The sequence below is a fragment of the Lonchura striata genome, chromosome 4 (genome assembly GCF_050655825.1).
Source record: "Lonchura striata isolate lonStrDom1 chromosome 4, ASM5065582v1, whole genome shotgun sequence".
NCBI lineage: Eukaryota > Metazoa > Chordata > Aves > Passeriformes > Estrildidae > Lonchura > Lonchura striata.
In genome coordinates, this window is record NC_140706.1 from 61171306 (window position 1) to 61193443 (window position 22138).

General features: G+C 40.8%; 1 protein-coding gene across 3 annotated transcripts; it reads right to left on the reverse strand.

The window, feature by feature from the left end:
• Positions 1-281: 281 nt before the first annotated feature.
• PRMT9 (protein arginine methyltransferase 9) lies at positions 282-22136 on the reverse strand. 3 transcript variants are annotated; one of them, XM_085579279.1, is made up of 14 exons: positions 22011-22136; positions 15328-15432; positions 14548-14760; positions 13995-14143; positions 12837-13073; positions 12205-12372; positions 11042-11144; positions 9935-10041; positions 7799-7991; positions 4004-4187; positions 2169-2880; positions 1310-1463; positions 806-928; positions 282-612 (listed from the first exon to the last, which is right to left on the reverse strand). In XM_085579279.1, exons 3-14 carry the CDS (start codon positions 14731-14733, stop codon positions 397-399), a joined length of 2532 nt encoding a protein of 843 aa, XP_085435405.1. In that variant the 5' UTR covers positions 14734-14760; positions 15328-15432; positions 22011-22136; the 3' UTR covers positions 282-396. The 3 variants fall into 3 exon arrangements, with proteins under 3 accessions (XP_085435405.1, XP_085435406.1, XP_077639139.1); XM_085579280.1 differs by lacking the exon at positions 22011-22136 and adding an exon at positions 16487-16579; XM_077783013.2 differs by lacking the exon at positions 22011-22136 and adding an exon at positions 15669-15808.
• Between the last annotated feature and the right edge of the window lie 2 nt (positions 22137-22138).

Sequence of the window (22138 nt, forward strand, 5' to 3'; positions counted from 1 at the left end):
TTGAATCACAGTTTGAGAAACAAGGGCTCTGTCCCAAACAGCCACAGCTGTTTATTGCTGGTAGAGGTACCTGGATGCTTTTTTCCCTCCCTACAGCTGATCTGGTAGATCTCTGTCACACTGCTGCAGTCACTACACAGGCCAGAAATCAGGTTTGTGCTGCAGTGAACACAGTATCTCCTCTAGCTTGGAAGGATACTCTTACAGTGCAAATTTTAGTCCACCAGTTGAACCTAAGTATCTCTTATTACAGTCTTTTTGATCAGTAAATCAAATCAGCCTTTTTCATCAGTAAATAAAATTTAGACTTTAATACAAAGTAACAGCAGTGTTGTTCTGAACATTCCATTTATGCATAGGTAATTGAGCACAAATCACTTCACACAGGACATTCCTTCACCTTTTAACTATAATGCTGATATTGCTTTTATGGTGTTGGACATCAAGTACAAGTTCATCTCCAACCTGAACTGGGATGGGCTCATCCAGAACAACTGCAGCTTGTTTCCAGTGTGAGGACTCATCAGATGTGTTCAAGCTATGGTCTTCATCTAGATGGATGTGATACCAGAAGGGAATGGCAGTGACCTGACCAGACTTACAAATTTGTACCTGAAAATATTTAAAATAATGATCAGTTATACTACTTTATTCTTTGAAAATTAAGTGGTTCAAACCATTTCAATCCTTTTCAGGGACAGCTGCAGATAAATAAATCCTGTATTGAAATGTTTAGTGCACAAGAGCAATTAAGAAGCAGTGCTGCAGAAGAGTAGCTAAATGCACTTTGGGTGCCAGAACTCACCTTCACTTCTCTGCTGGGGCTGTTCAGCAGAGGGTTCATGAGATCCAGCCTTAAAAGCTCTGCTGGCTTGCTCAAGGGTACACAGGGTAATGTGGAGAGATCCAAATACACACGAACAGGTACCTGAAAGTATAGACCAGAACTTCAGGCAGCATCAGCCATTACAAAGTGAAAAGGTAGTAAACTTAAAGTTGCCAGGAATTACTGGAATGGCTGTAAGAGACAAAATGCAAAATACAGCCCTCTAATGCTTTCTGAAACACTGGAATACAGTTGCCTGGGAACAGTTACGGCACAGTCATTCTTCCGTACAGTAGCAGGGACAAAATTTCCATGGCATTTCTAAAACAAACATCACTGATTTTAGTTTATCTCAAGGTCCCTGTGTGGTTACAAAAGACTTCTCTTGATAATTTCAACAGTGGTTTTTTTATAGTTCACACCAAATCTAAACAGCTAAACAGCTGCAGCTTTGAAATCAGAAGTCACCCACCAGCTTCCTACCTTGAACTGGTTGATGAAAGGGGCTATATTAAACCCCAGGGTTGGTTCTGTTCCTTGAACAGCACTCTCCAGCAACAGAGACTCCGATTCTACAAGCATCCCATATACCAACACATACTGTGGGAAAATCTTCCCTCCACTGTGAAGTAAACACCTGTAAAATAAGAGGGATTTCACCTGTAAAGCTGATCAATCAACATTAGTGAAAGAACAGTAAATACATTTAAGAAAGGCACACTCGTTCTTCCTCTGAAGTCAATTGCTCCTAAGCATAACGTGCCATCACTAAACACAAAGGTTAACAGTAAGGTTTCCCTAGGCCCACAAAAGAGGATAAATCCATTTCACACTTATTTACCCATTTCCATTAGTTTCCTTCTTCTTTGCCTTCCTTCCCACTCCTCCTGCTGTGAAGAACAGCAGCTTTGCTGCTGCCTCCCTGGCTGTTCTGACACCATGGGTTTGTCTTTTAGCAGGACCAGTTTGTTCAGACAGCCATTTGACATCTGGGCTTTTCTCAACTTGCACTAAAAGCTACCTTAGTTATTCTTTGTTATCCTACAAACTTCTGACAGACCAAGGAATATGATCATCCATTCATATTCTTGCATAAAAAAAGATAAAAGAATCTGAGATGGTGAAATCATGATGCTTTTCTAAAGAAAATACATAGTATACAATGGTCATGCCAGAAACACTGGCAGGTTCAATGCAAGGAAAAATTCTTTTACTACAGAAGAAATGTAACAGTAGTTCCATACTTTTTCTACAGTAGAAACAACATAGTTACAAGCAATATCTTAAAATTTTTCAGGTAATTACAGAGTCCTACAAATACTTTTGTCCTTCTATACTGTACCTGGATATTGCAGCCTTTTCCATCACTTCCTGCTGGATTAAACCTGATGTCTCTATAACATCCAAGATAATAATACTCCACAGTTTGTCTGATTTGGGTCTCTGCAGCACCACACTTTCTTCTTCTAAGTGGCTGAGCCAAAACTCTAATGTTTCCTTAGAGAAATGGTTTGCTTCTGCAATGACATTAAGTGCTGCCTGATGCTGATCTTTCTCAACAGAACTGTAGGCTTTAACTGGTCCAAGCTTGCCAGCTATAATTGGCAGGATGGAGAATCCTTCAGATACATCTAAAATGTAAAAAGCATCAGGATCCACACCTAGAGAGCTCATGTTTTGATGCTCTTGGAGGTTTATCCCACTGCCATGTCCATCAACATCCATGGAGTGCAAGTCCTTACTTAGATTTAATGACAGCAGCACTTTGCTCATGGCAGCTTTAAAGCATTCATGGTAAGCTATGTCATTCAGCAGGGCTATTTCTGTGGATTCCAGCACACACACTGGAGTGCTGCCATGCTGTTTGGTGCTTGTTTGAAGTCCAGCCAGAGCATTACATAATTCAGCCTCATTGCCCAAACTCAGTGTGTTGTCTCTGTCACTGAAATCCATCCCACACTCTGAAGGCAAAGAAGTAATTTTCTGGATCTTCAAGTAGCAGTCTTGACAACAAACTTCCATCATCACAGTATCTCCAGTCTTCACAGAATAATCTTGGCAAAAGAGCATTAAAAAAGTCATGTCAGTTACAGACACATCACTTAAGAGCCTTAGGGTGTCTGAAGCAAACTAACCCACCCAAACTATGATCTCATTTGTTCAAACCTGTGCCACAAGAGGAGGACATCAAACCACTTGAGTGTGTGCAGAGCAGGGTGACCAAGATAGAGAAAGGCCTCAGAGGGAAGACTTACAAAGAGCAGCTGAGGGCACTTGTTTTGTTCAGCCTGGAGAAGAACAGGCTGAGGGAAGATCTCGCCACAGTCCAGAACCCCCCTCAAGGGTGGCAGTGGAGGGGAAGGTGCTGATCTTTCTCAGAGAAGGCACATGAGGTAATGGAATGAAGCTGCATCAGGGAAGTTCAGATGGGACATTCAGAAAAGGTGCTTCACCCACAGGATTATCAGTCACTGGAACAGGTTTCTCAGGGTAGCAGTCACAGCATCAAGCTTGCCAGAGTGCAATGAGCACCAGGATAATGCTCTTAGACAGGTGATTTAATTTTAGGTAGTCCTGCAAGAAGCAGGAAGCTGGACTCTATGATCCTTATGGGTCCCTTCCAGCTTGAGATATTCTAAGATTTTAGGAAATAGGAATATAAAAGGTGGGTGAGTAGAGAGTAGACACTGTTAAAGATTACACTGCCAATGCCTGTAAGAGAGTATTGAAGCTGAATCCCACATGGGGCAAGGGGTAGGTAGGAATGTTTAGTAGTTTTGGGTAATTTTGGGTTTGTGGCAGTAACAGCTAGCAACTCCTACCTCACCTTGCCCCCCTTCCTCTCCTAAGTTGTATGTTCACCAAGTCAGCCAGTCAGTAGTCCCACTTTTTGGAGATGCTCCACAATGCATTAAATTCAATACAGAAAAAAAACCCCAACTTAATGAAAAGCTTTCTCCTGGATCTCATCTGCTTAACAGCAAAGTCCCATGAACAAGCCCTGATAAAAAGACCGTGCTCTACAGAACAGAAACACGATCAGCTACTTGCTGTTGAATTTCCAATGCTATTTAGACTTCCTAATCTCTGAGGTAAGCTAACTTACAAAATTAAAAAAAAAAATCCCAAAATGAAACCAAGTTAATGTACCACAAGAAGCAAACCCACAGGACATACCAAGGAGGCCCTGCACAGGATACACAGCCTGTTCCCAGCAAGTTTCCTCACTGGGACTTGTAGATAGAGAATGCTCATCATCAAGCTGCAGTACAAACCACACCACAACAGCATCCAGTATTCCTCCTTCAGTGACTGGCAGACTGAGCTTCCAGGGCTTTCTAGCTGCCAAGCTTTTCAGCTCCTGACCAAAGCAGAAAGAGAAAAAACAGTGGGGGAGTTTATTTCCATAAATAAAAATTTGGTTTAATTAAACTAAATCATTCAAAATTTCTATACCAATCCATGAGGGCACCCAACAGAAACTTGAAGTTACCAAGCCTCTACAATACCAATTATCATCATTAGTACTCATTAGCATAGGCAAGAGCCATTTCCCTCATGGACAGCCTGCATCCATGAGAAGCAAACATGCCTACATCTAAGAACACACACATTTAAACCCACTGAAAACTGCAAGACTTCTGACTGGCAGGGCTTGCCTTACAAGAATGAATAAAATCAGAGCCAGGCTTTTGGCTGAACTCAAGCCAGTGCTCAGGCACATGTTTCACTTAAAACCTGTGTTCAATGTGTACCATTAATTTACTCAAACACAGATTTGCAGAGTCATTATAAACACAGGAAGTCAAACATCTTTGAAGGTCTTTTATCTGCTATCTGGACTATTTAGGCCTTGTGTAAAAGCTCAGGCATGTACAATCTCACTACTGGGAAGACCTCAAGGTCTATCCTAAAGGGATAATTTATAAATTCTCCAATACTCCTACAAAGTTTTGAATATGTAACAGGAATTAAATTTTTTTCCATGTACAATTTATTTTTCTCAGGAATTACCTTCTGCTACCAACATTCACAAGCACAAAAGGACCAGCACTAATGTTTTACTTCCAGCATAAACCAATTAACAGGAGGTCAAGCACAAGGGACCAAAGGTTCTCTCAGTCACAGCCATTCTACTTAGTAATAACCCTTCCAATACATTTATCAAATTCCTGATCTGCTTATGTCAACATTTGTTCTCTTTTCATTTCAATCTTAAAATACATGTGGCAAAAGAAAAGTTCATGTCCTGCTCTGAGGACAGGACCAGCTGTCACACGCTAGGTTTCTTACTATTTCCTCTTCACTCTGTGTTCTCCAAGAGCTTGTCTATCCCTCTTCTCACAACTGAGATGGCTGAACAATGGGCAAGTTAAAATTACTGAATGATAACCAAGGCCACTGTAAGATCACACTGCTCTTCAATACAAGTGCTTTGCTGCCAGGCATCCTTTTGTAACCTCCTCAGCTAGTGAAGGGAAGAGTAGTCAGTTGAAGTTTTGCTGTTATCAAGCCCCTTGAAATAAGACAGCAAGAGCACAAACATCCATCTGGTTCCTGGTTTCTGGGAAGTTGGAGAGGTATAGAAGTGTTTTTGATATTAGAAGTATTCTTCCCGATTATTCCTCAACAGCAGAGGCCCAAGATTCTCATCCAGTGAGATATAGTAACTGCAGAGTTACATTGCCATCACTTAAAAATCCATTTGAAGGCTTATTTCAGCTTTCCCTGCTCTCTGCTATGCTGCTTAACCCATATTTATTTCTCACATTTCCCACTTTATAAGCCTTCTTCTATTTTATATGCCAATAGCAGATTTAAACAGTCGTAACACATCAGGATGGCAATTTATCAAGTAGTTTTGTTAAGAGAAAGCAAAGGAAGTAAAGCAATGGACAGGAATAGGCAGTAAAATGCCAAACTGATTCAATGTCACACATTTCCTCTGAATGAGAAAGACCTACAAACAGAAGGAAAATCCAAGAAAAAGTATGCAGTTATCAAGTTTCCTATGTCTTGATCCACAATTTCTCACATATTCCACACCACAACTTCTCATGAAGGATTAGGAAGAGCCAAAATCTGTAACTGTTGGCAAAAGCAGAGTTCCTTTAGGGCCTGAAAGTGAGATTGAGCTTTAATTACTAGCTGCAGAGGTAAACACTTCCCCTGCCAGTGGCACTGATCTGCTGCCAGCAAACATGCACACAGGTAGCACTTGGCAAGTGTAATTACAGCCACACCTCATTCCCCTGCCTGGGAGGGACTGAGCTGCTGCTGCTGCTAATAACAGCAGTAATAAAGTAAACACCATAAAGCAGCTGCTTTTTAAAAATTACTATTATTTGTGAATTTTGACATATTATTTCTCTGATCTGTAATGATGTCTTTGAAATATCCTACAAGTTTGAAATACACTGTTGTACTATAGTTTAAGCCTTCTCAGTTCTGCCAGTTTAGGTCTGGACAGTTAGCACAAGCAGAATAAATGCAACATCCCTCTAGTTCTTTAAAATAGGAGTTTAGAAAATAGGTCTTACAAAATTACTTTAGTAGTGCTAAGTGATTTGTTACCTGAATTTCTGTTCTTAGTTGGTAATTCTGATACTGTTGTTAAGTTTAGGAGGATTTTTTCCTACTACAGTAGGAACAAAGACAATTTTTTTCTCACTTTTGGCTGCATTGATTGAACATCCAGGTATGGCCATGATGCAACACATTAAAAAAAACCCCAAAAAAAATCCTTGCTGGAAGTAACCTGTGTTTCAAACTGCCACGTTTGCCCAGTGAAAAAGTAACAACAAACAGTAACCAAGGATTCCCAACCACATTAGTGACTCATAACAGAGGCCTTTCTTCCTTTTTACTTAACAATATCTTAACATTTCATGATGGGAGCACTCCATTAGTCTGACCAAAACTTCAAAGGAGCACTTCTGAAACATGATTTAAAGAATAACACTGTTCTTTACTCTTCTAAATTATCTTTACATGTTTGCCAGCAGGCAGATCTTAAGAACAAACATCTCTCAGATAAGAGCAATAGTTTCTTATTGACGCTGGAAGCAGAAGCAACGTTAGGTCACAGAGATTCCTCCCAACAATATACTGAAGAGCCTTGTCTTATTTCATTTTTCATCTCAGGATGTCACATAAGCCAGCTGGGAAAAGCTATTGATTCAGAAACTGCAACTCCTGGCCAAGCAGCAGCCAAGAATAATTTCGTTTATATAACAGAATCTATTTTAAGCTCTGATTCAACGCCAGCTCCTCACCACAGGTCAATGAGCAAGAAGCACACCAGAGATCAGATGTATCATCATTTTAGCAAGCTCAGCTGCAGGGGCTAAGCTCCTTGCCTTCCAGTTCAGGCCTATTTAGCATACACATACAAATGTATTTTGTGCTAAATACACACAATTATGCTACTAGATTTTAGAATGCCCTATTACAGAAATACCCTAAGACACAAAGGAGCTGAAGTGTGGAATCAAATGGTTGAATAGAAGAAATTCTTCATCTCCTCTTTTACATTTACCCACTAACATTTACATTTTTATGCCAGATGGAAAAATACAGTCTTTCTCCTGTCTTCAAGAGCTTTATGAAGACTGACTTTAGAGAAATAAACTAAGTCAGCTACACAACTGCATAAATCATTTAGGATGGATCTCTTGCATCCTTTTTCCTCTCCCTGTACTGAGGCTGGTAGCTGTTTGATCTTACAGTGAGGTAGTTTCTAAAATTCCCTAAGCTATGCCCAATAACCAAAAAAACTCCACTTACAGACTGTCATCTGAGGAACCACATCACCACACCAGAAAAGCATCAAAACCAGCAGAGCATTTAAGAGCAGCTCTACGTACTTTGCACTTGTGAACTGTTCTGAAGTTGAACCCAAAACCAAATGACAAATGGGACTTTCCCTACCATAAAAAGATTACTTCAGAAGGGTTTAAAAAAAAACATTACCTGCAGATCATTGAAATCCACTGTCATGACTTGACAGGGCTCTGTGAGGGCTCTGTAACCCCCAGGAATACGACTGAGCTTCTCGGTGGTGTAGGGCTCCACAGTTTCCTCTGAGCCAGCAGCAGCATATGTGGGACTGAAAAACTGCACTGAATTTGACAAGCACACACCAGCAACTTCTTGCATTCCCACTCTGGGAGCAAAGGCAAACAGAGGAGAAATTAAATTCCAAGTAATTTGACTAAAAACCTAAAGGAAATTCTCATTAGGCTGACTAATTATTTTTAAATGTTGAGAGTGTTAGAATAGAGAAGTTAAAAAACACTAAAACAATTCTGTGGGGTTTTTGCCATATTCAGAGCAGCTCTAAAGTGCAGAAAATGCACCTCACTTTCAAGAATCAGAACTGAATGCTGTCACCAGAAACTAAGAAAAAGCTCAATACATATTAAGAATTTCACTATATCATACAATAAAAAAACCCAATATCAATCAGAGCACAAGCAATGAAACATAACTTAAAATTGCTGAAAGAATGGGACAGAATACAAAGTAGAAGATCAGATCAGGCACAGAGAGATGGTTATGATATGCAAGATTATCAACAATTGACTGAAAGGAGATTCTGTCTCTCAGCAAGATAAATCAGTGTTTGATTATAAATTAAATGCATTTTTAAATGTACTTCAGGAAAAAAAAATCATGTATTCATTTAATTCTAGGCTCTATGTCTACTATAACCACTCAAAAAAAAATTAAAGCATGAGGAAAAGCTCAAAGAAAAGTTGTATTAATTGTTCAAGGCAGACACTGCTAGATTATATAAAAATCACGAGAAAAGAGATACTTCCACACTACTATTTTATTGGGCCTCCTGCTCAGAAAAAAACCATCCAAGCCCCAAAGCTTTCCTTTAGGTTGTGAAAACACTTGAGGAAATGTGAAGGTATGAACATCAGAATAATTCAAACAGATCTGCGTAGTTTAAATCTAAGAACAGGCAAGTGTTTTACATAAAAAACTTTACTTGTTAAAATAATCTTAAATATTCCTACTGGAGCAAAAAGGGATCTCAAACTATAAAGGCACGAAATTTAAAAGTGACTTTTTTTCCCCTACAACATATAATTAATTTGTGACAATCACCTCAGTCCTGCTAATCACCTGACCTTAAGCTATTAAAATGGAGCATCAATTCAACCATCCAAATTTAACAGCAAATTAACTTTCATTCTATTTAAATTTTGTAAGGAATGGTCGATGTCCAGTTTCAAGGCCAAACCTCTTCTAATTGATGAATAATTAACTTACAAAAGAAACTATTAAAAGAAACTTAAAAAATAAACTATTCTGTGACCATCTACCATGGAACTTCTTTCTCTTTCTGGCCACTGTCCACGTCTACTGCATTAGAGAAATCACTGATGCAGCCTGGCTGTTTTACATCCAGCTCACTGGAGCTCCTCTACAAGTATTTTCTCTAATTTACAACAATATTAATCCTAAACAAAATACCTCAACTTCAAACTTCTCATAGAGAGACTGTCTCCATACAATGATAATATTCCAAAAGATTAGAATAAATATGAAAGTAATTAATACACAGTCAGAACTATCAGCAAAGAAACTCTACTGTATGCCAGCTCAGAATTAGGCAAAAGACATTCAGACAGATAAAGACAACTGGGGTTATCAACATTTAGGCTTTACAGGAGTTAGATCCAGGGCTAGATCCAGAAGTGTGGTATGGAGCAGATCATAAAGAGGGTAAAATGAGGATAAAGGCCAAGCATTTATCTAAGAATCTCAAGGTCTGAAATCGAGAAGTAATTTTAGTAGGAAGGAATTAAATTTCTTTAGCATGTGTTAGAGGCAGATATTTCAGCATAACTGTATGATTAATGGGTCCAGAAAATCTGAACTTCAAACAGGTAGGGTGGTAGGGCAAAAAAAAAAAAAAAAGATAGTTTGGAAAAGGGGTGGGGTTGGTGAAAGCAGAAATCTTTTTTGTTAAACAGATCATCAGCCTTTCAAAAAATAAAGAGGAAAGTAAATGAGAAATGGTCAACAAAAACAACCAGTCTCTCTTCCCAAACAAAAAATGTGGGTTCAAGCTGTGCTAGACTTCAAACACACCTGTGATGTTTACGTATCTCTTTGCATTCCACTGCCATCCCAAATATTGTAGCACTTGCAGGAATAACTCTGCCATAGTCTCCAGCACTAATGTCTTGGTTTTTAGGCTGTGAAAACATGAACAACATACAATGAGATAGTGGCCTATTTCTACCATTACTGAAAAGCCTAAATTACATATTAGTGAGCCATTCAAGTGTCAGTCAAAACCTTAGTGACTGGTAAAGTCACTAGCCTTTGGCATTCTGTTGCCCATTAAAGAAGTTTTTTAAATACAGTGTCACTTCCTCTGTGTAACTCTAACAAAATGCAGATTGAAAAACACTGTTAGACTACACTGAAACACTTGAGGACTTTTGCGTTATGCATCATTCCTGCACTTAACACTAGAGGTCATCAGTTTCAACTCAGTATAACACAAAATGTTTCAGTCAGCTAAAACTTTTTTTTTAAATGAGTTGGAATCAAGGCAAGGACAAAATAAAAAGAAGTCCTTCTATTAGGAAGAATATCAGCTTAACAGAAATCAGGCTATGTAAGACTCCCTGTCATATTACTATTTTTTTTTTTTTTTTGCTTAATGACTAGCAAAACCACAAAATATAAAGTAAAATCTGAGACCCAGTGGAATTGCTCAATCTTCCAAAAAGGTGCAAATCAGCAAAACTAAATTAATTTATCAAATTATAATTGAGTGTTCTCAAATGTTACAATGAAAAAAAACTCTACCATAATTCAGCATTTTCTGCTTAGACTGACTGTACACTTAAAATCTACACAAAGCCTTTTGCTGTTACCTACAAAGATGGGAGAAAAAAGATTTAAAATAAATGAATGAACAGTGATTAAGAGTGAACCACCTGTGATGAAGGAAGATTACATCAGGGAAACATGCTGTGCAAGTACATGTTTACTCAGAACACAGAGCTCACAGAAGTACAATGTAAGTTCTGCCTCACTGCCACTCTCCAAAATCGAATTCATGGAGCAAGCCCAGATCACTCATTTTTTAGCATACCAAATGGAATGAAATATTTACAAAACAACTGTTTCTCATTCCCATATGTCTGGAATGTGTGCACAAGCACGGGTACCCACATCACCTACCTTTGGTTGTAAAAGCAGATGTTCCCAAGCATGTATCAAGCTCTCCACAATTCCTTCTCCAAATAAGCCAGCATCGACTGTTTCTGTGACAACCAGGGAAACTCTAGACAAGAAAAATATGATGTATAACAAACACTTCTGTCAACAATCAATCATTCTTTTAAAGAAAAATCCCCACCATACCAATATGAGCTCAGACAGAACTTTTACCAGGAGTTTCAGTACATGTGGACAATTTAATTCTTAAAAAAAATTATGTGTTTTGAATTGTTGTCAGAAGTTATTGAAGATGCAGATAAAAGAGAGCAAATATTGAGGAAGAATTTACTGTAAAGCTTCTTGCTCAGCATTTATAAATAAGTTGTGTGGGAAGAATCTAGCCAAAACAGGAAGATGTTTCAGCCTGGGCACACAGCCAATGATACTGCAGAATATATATTTTGTGCAATAGTATGTACTCATGCATGTGTATAAAAAGGAATTAAAATCCCCAAAACTATAATCAAAGCACAAAAAAATTCCTACACAGACTAACAGCCTAATATTAAAATCTCCTGAATTAAATTAGAAAACATATGATATAATAAGAGGAGACACTTCCAGAACAGCAGTTATTTATTAATAGCTGACATCTAGTAACTCATTATATACATTAAAGGGATACATGTATTACAGTAGCTCAGCTGACACAATTGGACAAGGCTTGATTGGTCTAAACCAGGAGATTCATCATTTCATATCATGAACCTGTACCATCACCATAATGTATTAAATATTAGTAACTTGATCCTATTCAAAGGCTGCAGAAGTGAGCCACAAGATCTTAGAAATATAAAAGTGTGTTAAAATTACTTTTATGACATAGTAATCTAATTTTTTTCCCCATTGCTGCAGTATCATTATGTATGCCTCAAAGTTCGCACCATCAAAGAATTAAACTCCTTAATTTATGATATTGTTGATCTACCAAGAGAAATTAGGATGACCAGAAGAAGACGTTGTCATTTCTGCTCTTTAAACAGATATAAGATACAGAGAACCTTCTCACATTATGAGCAGTATCACAGAGGTGTTATTTCCTGTTTAGGTCACAAGACATTTCCTATTTTCTAAAAAGGATGAGCAAACTCAAAATACCATCAGAAGAGAAAGCAGCAACGTACCTTTCAGGCATGTGCTTTGGAATTTCTATATCAAGTGACTTCAAATGCAGAAGTTTGATCTCTCTTTCCATATTATTTGCTGCCACCACATCACGGGCAAGTTCATACATGGTTTTGGATAATTCGCAGGCATAGACAAAACATGCTCCCGCCTTTTTTGCAAACATACTGAAAGACAAAAATCAGGGGTTTTCCCCTTCTCCACATCTGCTTCATATTTCTACCAGTTCAAGTCTAAAAACCATCCTTAGATTAACTGGTATCTGATATTGCACAAGTTGATATCCTCTTGATATGTTACCAGCAAAAAAACCATCACAGTTAGCATAAAGACACTCCCTCAGCTATGCTGAATCCACTTTTTACAGTCAATATTTAAAGACAGGACAATAACATTACAACTTCAAAACCCATGTGAGTAATTCAATTTCAGCAGCACTTACTGGCACAAACAAAAAAAGGTTCAAAAAATACTATTCTAGACTCACTGCCTTCTGAAAGCTTTGCTTACTTTTGTAAGTTCTGTCTCCATAAAAGGATCAAAGCAGTTATTTTTTCCACTCTCAGCCAAATTTTGTCAGGCAACCAATACTTTTCTATTAAATTCCTATGAAATGTGCATTGTGGCATACCTCAAAATTCCTGTTCCCGTTCCAATATCCAGGACAGATTTGCTCCCTGAGCGCACAGCATTCTCAATGGCCCTGAGGTAGGTGAGGTTCCTCTTGGCATCGTTGAGCATGATGAAGTGCCAGCGCTCCACCAGCCAGTTTGCAACGCGGTAAAAATTCTCCTTGGCGTCGGCAAAGTCGGGGTTGAGCTTCACTGCTTTGTGAAAATAGCCAGCTGCTTCGTCTCTGAAGCCCATTCTAAGAGCAAAAGTGACAAAGGGAAAGTATGCATGCAGCTGTGAACATCTGAGGGTCTGTAAAGAGGTCTTATGTCAGCTAAAAGACAACAGAAATAGTCAGAAAAATTATCTGTAGAAAGAGTGCCATTACTTCATGAAAAAGAATGATTTATAGCTTTATATCAAGTCACTGTAAAATGCAAAGCCAGCTCAGAAACACCATTGTGTGCACCAACCTTCATACACTACTGCATCTTTTGACAAAGTAAACCAGGTTTTATTTACAAAAATTCACTGCAACAACATGACAGCAGCAGCTCTGCAATCCAGTCTCTCAGATCCTCTACTCAAGAGAATGTTGTAAAATGTGTAAAACTGTGGATACTCTACAGTATAATGCTGTAATTTACAGTATAATTTACAGTAAAATGCTGTAAAACTGTAAATACTCTATTTAACTGGAACATCCTGCAAAATCACGGAATTTTGATTTGCCAGCTTTTGCATTAAGTGTCAATTCTGAAAAAAGAAATTAAAAGAATCCAAAAAGAAATCAAATTGTGAATCTGAATCAAGTTTTAATGATACCTACAGCATAATCTCAAATCAGGCAGCACTGAAAAAAGTCCTAAGTCTATAAAATATTTGTATACATTTTAATACAATGCTCAGAGAGGTGTTCCTTTAAAACAAAGAAATTACAGAAAGGGAACCTAACTAAAACCACCTGGATTATGATTTCAGTCTTAAAATTCCAGCCTTAGAAGACCTGAGCAACAACAAAACATGGTGGCGCATATTTTTCCCCACTTTTGCTGTGATTAACAACATTTATTTTAGCATTGATTATTCTTTTTAAGCTATTTAAGAAAAACAGATTTGAATGTGTTTGTATTCACAACATGACTCTTACAAAAACTGAATATACATCACTGCAAACCTGAAGAGATGTTCTCCCATACTGTTACAGATCACTTCATCATTGGGATACAGTTCAAGTGCTTGTTCATAGCAGTTAAACAGATCCTGAATCCGTGCCAGAGAATCCAGTTCTTCTGCCCATTTAAAGAGAGTAAACTGAAATGTCTCCTAGAAAATAAAGCACAGGCCAATGAGGTTCTGCGAGTTGCCAGAAGTAGGGAACTGAGCCCTGAAAACATCTGGAGGTGTCCTGACATACACCTGGACACACACAAGGATCAGCACCCAGCAGTGTTTACTGAGAGCCTGTGTGTATATGCATGTTCCAATTATAAAAATGTCCTGATTTTATTAAATGCCATTGACAGATAGAGACTAAAAGAATATTCTGTGAACTCCCTTCATACAGAGCTTATTAAAGAAGTCATTCGCCATCTCAATTACTACTGATTTTCCAATTCTGTCTTCAAAAAAGCAGAAATAAGTTACATGTAACAAATCACAAAACATGTCACAAAGATCTCAAGAGAATTAGAATAAATAAAATGTCAAGTAATTCAAAGAGCACTTACTTTGACAGTGGTTTTTAACTCAGGAGCTAGATTTAGTACCAGGAGATAGTGAGCATATGCAGTTCCAAAATCCTGGTTCTCCAGGCAATGCTGAGCACTCTGCAAAGACCTGGAAACCAATTCCCGTCTGCTGGCTTCTCGGCCACCCCTGTGGTTAGAATGAAGTTTGGCATTGGAGTTGGGCATTCTGAACCATGTAAATACTCACTTATTCTAAAAAAAAAAAAAAAACAAAAAAAGGAAAAAAGAAAAAAGTCACACATACTGTGTACTGTAGGTCAAAAGGTTTGTACAGAAATTCGACAGATCAAAATACATTCCAGTTTTCACTGGCATTTAGCAAAGATGTCTCTTCTCCCACCAAGTCCTAAAGACTCAAAAACATTTTTACACTACTGATAATTCCATCAGCTCTTTTGATGAAGTGTCCACCATTCAAAAGTCAAGTGTGCACATCTGAGTTAAACCAGGTGTCCTGGGAACAGATTACATTTCTGCCTTTGTAAAATTTATTTTCATGACATTTTAGCATGTCTCTGACCAAACAGTTTTCTACACTGTAAGTTCATGCACTCAACAAATTTCACAGTCAGCTACAAAATCTGCAGGTTAAATTTCTTCTCCTTGAACAACAGCATCTCCATAAAGCAAAATCCCACAGAAAGAGCTAACGAATTCACAGTTTATTTTAGACAAGGTACCACGACTGTCTTTTCCCATAAGAAAACACTAAGAAGAGTGACCAGAACCAATATGAACATTTTTATGTATTTTACGTACAGCCTGTATTACCACTGTAACTTTTAAATAAGAGTCTCAGGTGAGCACGGCTATGGTATGTAGACACGGTCCCAAAGCTGAACGCGAAGGTTCCGTGAAGAGGGCCTGCAAGAAACACAACACCATCATGACTTTTCTGTTTTCTTAAAAATAAAGCAAAATACGCAACAAAACGCAGACCCAAGCTCGTCCAGGCAAGCGCACCCCGGGAGACGCAGCGCCGGGGAGGCGCCGCCGCTCGCATCGGGGCCGGGGCAGGGCGGCCGCGGGGCTCCAGGCGCTGCCCCAGGGGGGCTGCCCCGGCGGGCTGCGGGGGGGCTCCCTCTGCTCCGGGGCATCACCTGCTCCTGGCCCGCGGTCCCGGCTGCACGCCCGCCGTCCCGGCTGCAGGCCCGCGGTCCCGGCTGCACGCCCGCGGTCCCGGCTGCACGCCCGCGGTCCCGGCTGCAGGCCCGCCGTCCCGGCTGCAGGCCCGCCGTCCCGGCTGCAGGCCCGCGGTCCCGGCTGCAGGCCCCCGGTCCCGGCTGCAGGCCCCCGGTCCCGGCTGCAGGCCCGCCGTCCCGGCTGCAGGCCCGCCGTCCCGGCTGCAGGCCCGCGGTCCCGGCTGCACGCCCGCGGTCAGCGGCCGTGCGCGGAGCGGCGCTCCCAGGCCGCGGCCGTGGCGCTGCCTGGCCGGGGCCGCGGCGCAGGCGCCGGGCGGGAGTCAGCGCTGTGGGATAAAGGTGTTTCCATCACCCACGTCCTTTCTCGGCCCGCGTCCAGCCCTCTGGAAGCTGGCGATGCAGCTCGTGCTAACGCAGGGCTGTGGAAGGGATCCGCAGCCATGGCCAATGCGGTTCCTTGGCGGTCCGCGCTGCTGAGGGCTGCTCGGCCAGCACCAAAGAACCACCACCTTAAATCCTGCCCGGCCTGGCTGTGTAGGCACTGCCTCCCTGCACTGCCCTGCAGTCGCGGTGCTCCCGACTCTTACTTTTGATTCCCCTCCTGGTAAGTCCCGAGGAGCTCAGGTTGGAACAACACAAGTCATAAACATGCTTTTCTTGAACCTTTGATTGGCAGCTCTGCTCGCAGCAGCAGATCGCGAGGAGCAAAATCCAGAGCTTCGCTCCACATCTTAAGTTCCATATCCGCTGCCTCCCATGCCTGTGCCACCGCTTACCTTCCCTGTGGAACTGCCTGCTCCAGGGAACAGCCCCATTCAGAGCCCTGGAGTGCCGCTCTAAAAAGGCAGAGTTCATTCGGTCATGTCCTACTTCTGCGACAGGAACAGGCCGTGGCATTGTTTACTAATTATGAAGTGTTTGGGAGCTGCTCATCTTTACTTTCCCGTTTTAAAGCATGAATGCAGCTCTTCCATGCTTTTACAGCTGTGGATATTGTGTGTGCCGTTTAGCACATCCTTTTTAGAAACAAATGAGCATTGTGTAAAAATGCCAGGACAGCATTTTGAACGAGATGAAAACAGCACATACATAATGGGAGCGCGAATCTGAATGGAACACGGTAGCAGCTAAATTGTTGAGCTGTGCTAGAAAAAAACATAACTGGTAAAGCACTTGGACTGAATGAAGCCCATGAGAATGTGCAAGTATCAGTATCAAAAAATATCAGATCCTTCATATGCAGATTTGTGAGAACCCCGGCCTTGCTTTGGGGCCTCATGTGGTGGTGAAATTCCTCCTCCAACCCGTGCTTCCAAAGAAAAACTCCGCAGGCTTAGCTGTTCGGTCTCAAGGCAGTTTATTGCTAGTTATCTAACAGATTATGTTCTTGGACTGCGGCTATTTGATCAGTGGCCTGGGTAGAGGCACACACACACCCTGACATCCTCTCTATCTGCTGTCTTCTTCGTCTCTCTCCCCGCCTAGGGCTGCTGCTATCTTTTATAAGATATATTACGTATAACATGTTTACAATTATTCCCCAATACCTACTACCTACGTTGCCAAGTGTTTTTCTACTCTAAACCAATCTGTGAGTGCCAACATCACCAAGAACATGGAGGTAAGGAAGAAGAAGGATGGGTTCAGCCCACTTTCCTCCATCTTAAAACTTCTGACCCCCATGTACAAAGTGAAAACCCCCCTGTACATGTGTTAAAACCCCCCTGTACAATACTAAAAAAATTTCCCCTCTACTTTGTAACTACTTATACTATACTATCTAACCTTTTGTGATTGCTTGTTCCACCTCCAAAGTTGGTAATTCATTCCATGGCTCAAACTCAAAATCACAGTTGTTTTTCAGCTGTCTGCCAGGGTCTAGAATGCTTCAGACCAAGGCCTGGAACCTCTAAAAATGCCTGAGAGACATTTTGAGTTCCCACACAGATTGAGCTCCAAAGGAGGATATAATACCTGATTAAATCAACTTGTTGATTGGTACCAACAAGCCTTAATTCAGTTTTGAAAGAAAAAAAAAAAAAGCTGTGAACTTTAAATTAGTTACAGATAGAGAAAACCTTCTTGGAGTTTGGCTTAATTATGCTTTCCAACTACATGATGACAGTATGAGGCAAAGAAAATGTTAGCACCTGTGGGACATCAGGAGTACACAATGCAATTATCACCTGTGGTCAGTGAGGTGTAACAAGAACTGGACAGTACCAAATACTGTAATGGGCAATTATCTCTGGCCCTCCATGGTTCTCCAAACTAATTCAGCTGTATTTTTTGTCAGAGCTAATAAGTGCTAGTGGGTAGCATAAATTCTTTATGCTACCTATTTTTAAGCATAAATGAAATAGTACTGTGTGCTAATTTGACCCATTTGTGAAGATTACTAAAATATGGCAGTGTAAAATCCTTGGAATTCACAAGAGTCCATTAATTTCAAAGGCTGGGAAGGATGCTTGTTAATTTCATACTCACAACTTTTTGATGGAACACTTCAGGAAGAAATGGCCCCAGGATACAATGCTTTGTAACGCTGACAAAACATACAGCTGCTTTCTAAAATAATTTGTTGGGTAAAGCTTGTACTGTAAAGGAATGCAAGAAAGGAATGCCCATCAGAGATATACATGATTTCCACAATAATCATCAAAGTGGCTGACAGTAGAATAAATAATGTTGGGTGGTTGCAGACCAGTCTGTTTACATATGAACATACATATGAACTGCTGATGGATGAGAGGAGAGGGAGCATGCAGCCTCGAGGTATCACACTTATTCATCAGACCCCTAAGGTCTTGCAAGTCAACCGTGATTGTGTACTCATAAGCAAAATGGGAGTTAGAAGGAAACTCTTTAAACCCTCTATTGAACCCATGACAGGACTAACAGAGGTAGAAGTGCTTAGACAAGACAAAAAATTGTAATTCCTTGGAAGGCTGCTGTTGCTAATGATGTTTTGAACAACACAGCTGTGTGTTGGAAATGGTGGGAGCTGATATTGATGCTCGATAACAAAACATCTGTAAAACTGAAAGTAAAATTCACTCATTTCTAACCTGTCTCTCCTTAATATGCAGCCTGGAGATACAATCAGCCACACATCTGAATATTATCTTTTATAAAAATCAGAATGGTGATCTGAAAAGAACATGAGGAAGGTAAGATGGGACAAAAAATACTGGTGTATGCCTATTGTATAAAATGACTTGAAGAGGGTATTTCCTGAAACCATGCTTGCAGTGAATGGCAAAGGAAAATACCAAAGCAAAGATAAATACACAGTTTATGGACAGGATATTGCTACAGTTTCACATAGTCAATCTATGTCATAGTCTCTTAAAACAGGCTAGAAGAAGGCTGTAAAATTTGATGACCTTGAGTAGACAGTGGCAGAAAAGCAGAGATTTTTCTGATATAAAGCCACTTCTAGCCATAATTAATGGTAAAAGGGCTATTTCTTTTAATGCTCATTACATAGGTAATTGTGCATACATTAATTGGTTACTTTTATTTCTCCTCAGTGTTCCATCATTTGTTTTAAATCACAATTCTGCTGTTTCAGAGTGTGACACTTTTGAACTGGTGGGTCAAGTTTAGGAAGACATATATTTAATAACTGTGGTGGTAGGAATCCAGTATGTTGTCTTGATTAACTGGATAAAGAGTGTAGAATATCAATTTAGCAATGAGTTTATTTTATTGTTTTGTTATATAAATAGAAGTTGACTGTATTTTTTCTGGGAAAAAAGTGTTATTTTAATGTATTTCTGTTGTACTGACTACTCTTTTTAGCGGCAGCTAGAAAAGTAGAAAAGAATACATTTTGACTTCACATGATTGAGGCAGGTGGACCAATTTCCCCTGATGGGCCTATCATATAGGCCAGCTCTAAATTTCAGACCTGTTGCATTTTTTGCCAGCTAAAAACCCCAGAACTAAGACAAATATTCAATTAAAAAAAAAATTATTTGAGTGCAGGCAGCTCCACACAAAGCATGAGACCCCATATGCTACAACACTTCAGTGGAATTTTAATGGGGAAATTAAAATAACTAAAAACAACCATGAACAATATTATTCTAACTTTAATGCTGAAGACAACTACAGAACAAAGTAAACAAACTATCCATGGAAGGCATACCTACACTTGAAATGCTGCTCCAGTAATCTAAACAGAGATAATGATTGTTATTTGTTTAAGGTGGTTTTCTTTTTCTTTTAAAATTCTTTTTAAACTGATTTTTGAGTAGCATAGAAACTTCTCAGCTAAGTAATTTTAGAAAATAAGTATCAGCAGATAATGTGATCTAGTAGGTGAAACACTTGGCTGAAAAACTGAATGTTCAGGATCAGCTCACAATTGCCCTTTCTGGTCTGCTGTGATTTCAGGTAAATCATCTGCACATTTAGGTAGCATCTCATTTGGAGGGGCCACACTCATTTTCAGACTACTTTCAGAAACTACACTTACCCATGAGCCTTCATGTCAAGCCCCTTCTCCCTGCCCTTGTCTTTACATAATTGTGTTTTCTGACCATCCTTATCTACATGAACAATGAGGACACTATCTTGCCCTTTGACCATGAAATTGTGTTTACTCCCTTGAGCTCTGTGATTGCTGCCAGAGGAGTAACAACATCCTCAGTCTGGTTTCTGAAGCAGGCTCTGAAGTGGACAGGTATTAAAAAACCCAGATGTTTACAAAATTGAATACTACCCAATATACAGCTTTATGAATAGGAGTAATTAAAAATGAGATTTGTAAAGTGCCCACCTATTTCCATACTTGATTCTCCAGGTCAGTGTATGGGGTCATACAGAAAAAGCTTGATAGTTACACCACCAGTTATCTTCATCTCAGTCATGCATTTTAGGCTTTACTGTGGGCCCAACAATAATACATTTCATTAATACCAAAGATCATTGCTTCAAATGGAGAGGGAACCCAATTTGCCAAAATACAGAAAAAAATAGATTGAATTGACTCCCAAATGACTACAATATATATATCCCCCAATCATCTGAGAAAGTCCCACAAAAGCACTCTGAATTGCACTACTGTCAAACCATTGAAACCATGAATTATAGCTAAATTATAAACACAAATATAACTATAAGCCTTTTATGTCTTCTTCATGGATTTCCTAACATTCTTAACTGAAACAATTCAGCATCGAGTTGACTTCTTGTTGTCACAGTTTTTGTTCACAAGACTGTAGTAGTTTATTGAATGAAGACATAAAGATGAGCCTGTATCTACTTTACTGAGTATTTCACATGCAGACCCAAGTGGGACAGGGTGAGCAACAGCAATCTTCTCAGCTGGTAGACAACCACCGCCGCAGCCAGTTTTGGATCAAGAAGCCTGTGTGTTGCACTGTGCATCCTCCCTCTGGGAGCCTGCTCAGTCCCTTTCCTAAAGCTCACAGAGGTTTCCATGAGGTGCAGGGGGCCCAGTGGCTGGTACAATCATAGAACCATAGAATATGCTGAGTGGGAAGGGACCCATCAGAATCATTGAGTCCAGCTCTGGCCCAACACAGGACATCTCAAGAATCCCACTGCGTGCCTGAGAGCACTGTCCAAATGCTTCTTGAGCTCTGTCAGGCTTGAGGCTGTGACCACTTCCCTGGGATGCCTGTTCAAGTACCCAGCCATCCTCTGGGTGAAAAACCTTTTCCTGACACACAACGTAAACCACCTATGACTCAGCTTCATGCTGTTTTCTTAAGTCCTGTCATTGGGTACCACAGAGATCAGTGCCTGCCCCTCCTCTTCCCCTCATGAACAAGTTGAAGACCGTGATGAGGTCTCTCCTCAGTCTCCTCCAGGCTGAACAAACCAAGTGACTTCAGCCACTCCTCATATGGCTTCTCCTTAAGGCCCTTCACCGTCCTCATAACCCTCCTTTGGATAGTCTCTGATAGCTTAATGCCGTTTCTATACGGTGGCACCCCAAACTGCCCCCAGCACTCGAGGTGAGGCCGCCCCAGAGCAGAGCAGAACGGGACAATTCCCTCCCATGCTCGGCTGACGATGCTGAGCCTGATGCCCCCCAGGACAGGACTGGCCCTCCTGGCCGCCAGGCACTGACTCACATTCAATTCTCCATCAGCCAGGACACCCAGGGCCCTTTGCACAGCGCTGCCCTCCCGTTCCCCAGGCTACGCACAGAGCCAGGCTTGCCCGTCCCAGGTGCAGAGTCCTGCACTCGCCCCTCGCGTCTCTAACTTGCCGGGGGTGTCACTGCGGAGCAGAGGGCTCTCTCTGGTAGCGGGGCCTGCCCACCTTCTCCGCTCGGGGACGCCCGCAGCGCCTCAGCGGAGCCGCCTTGCCCGCGGACCGGGCGCACCGGCGCAGCCCCAGCGCCCCGCCCGGTGCCGCCGCCGCCGCCGCGGGGAGCTCGGAAGGGGCGG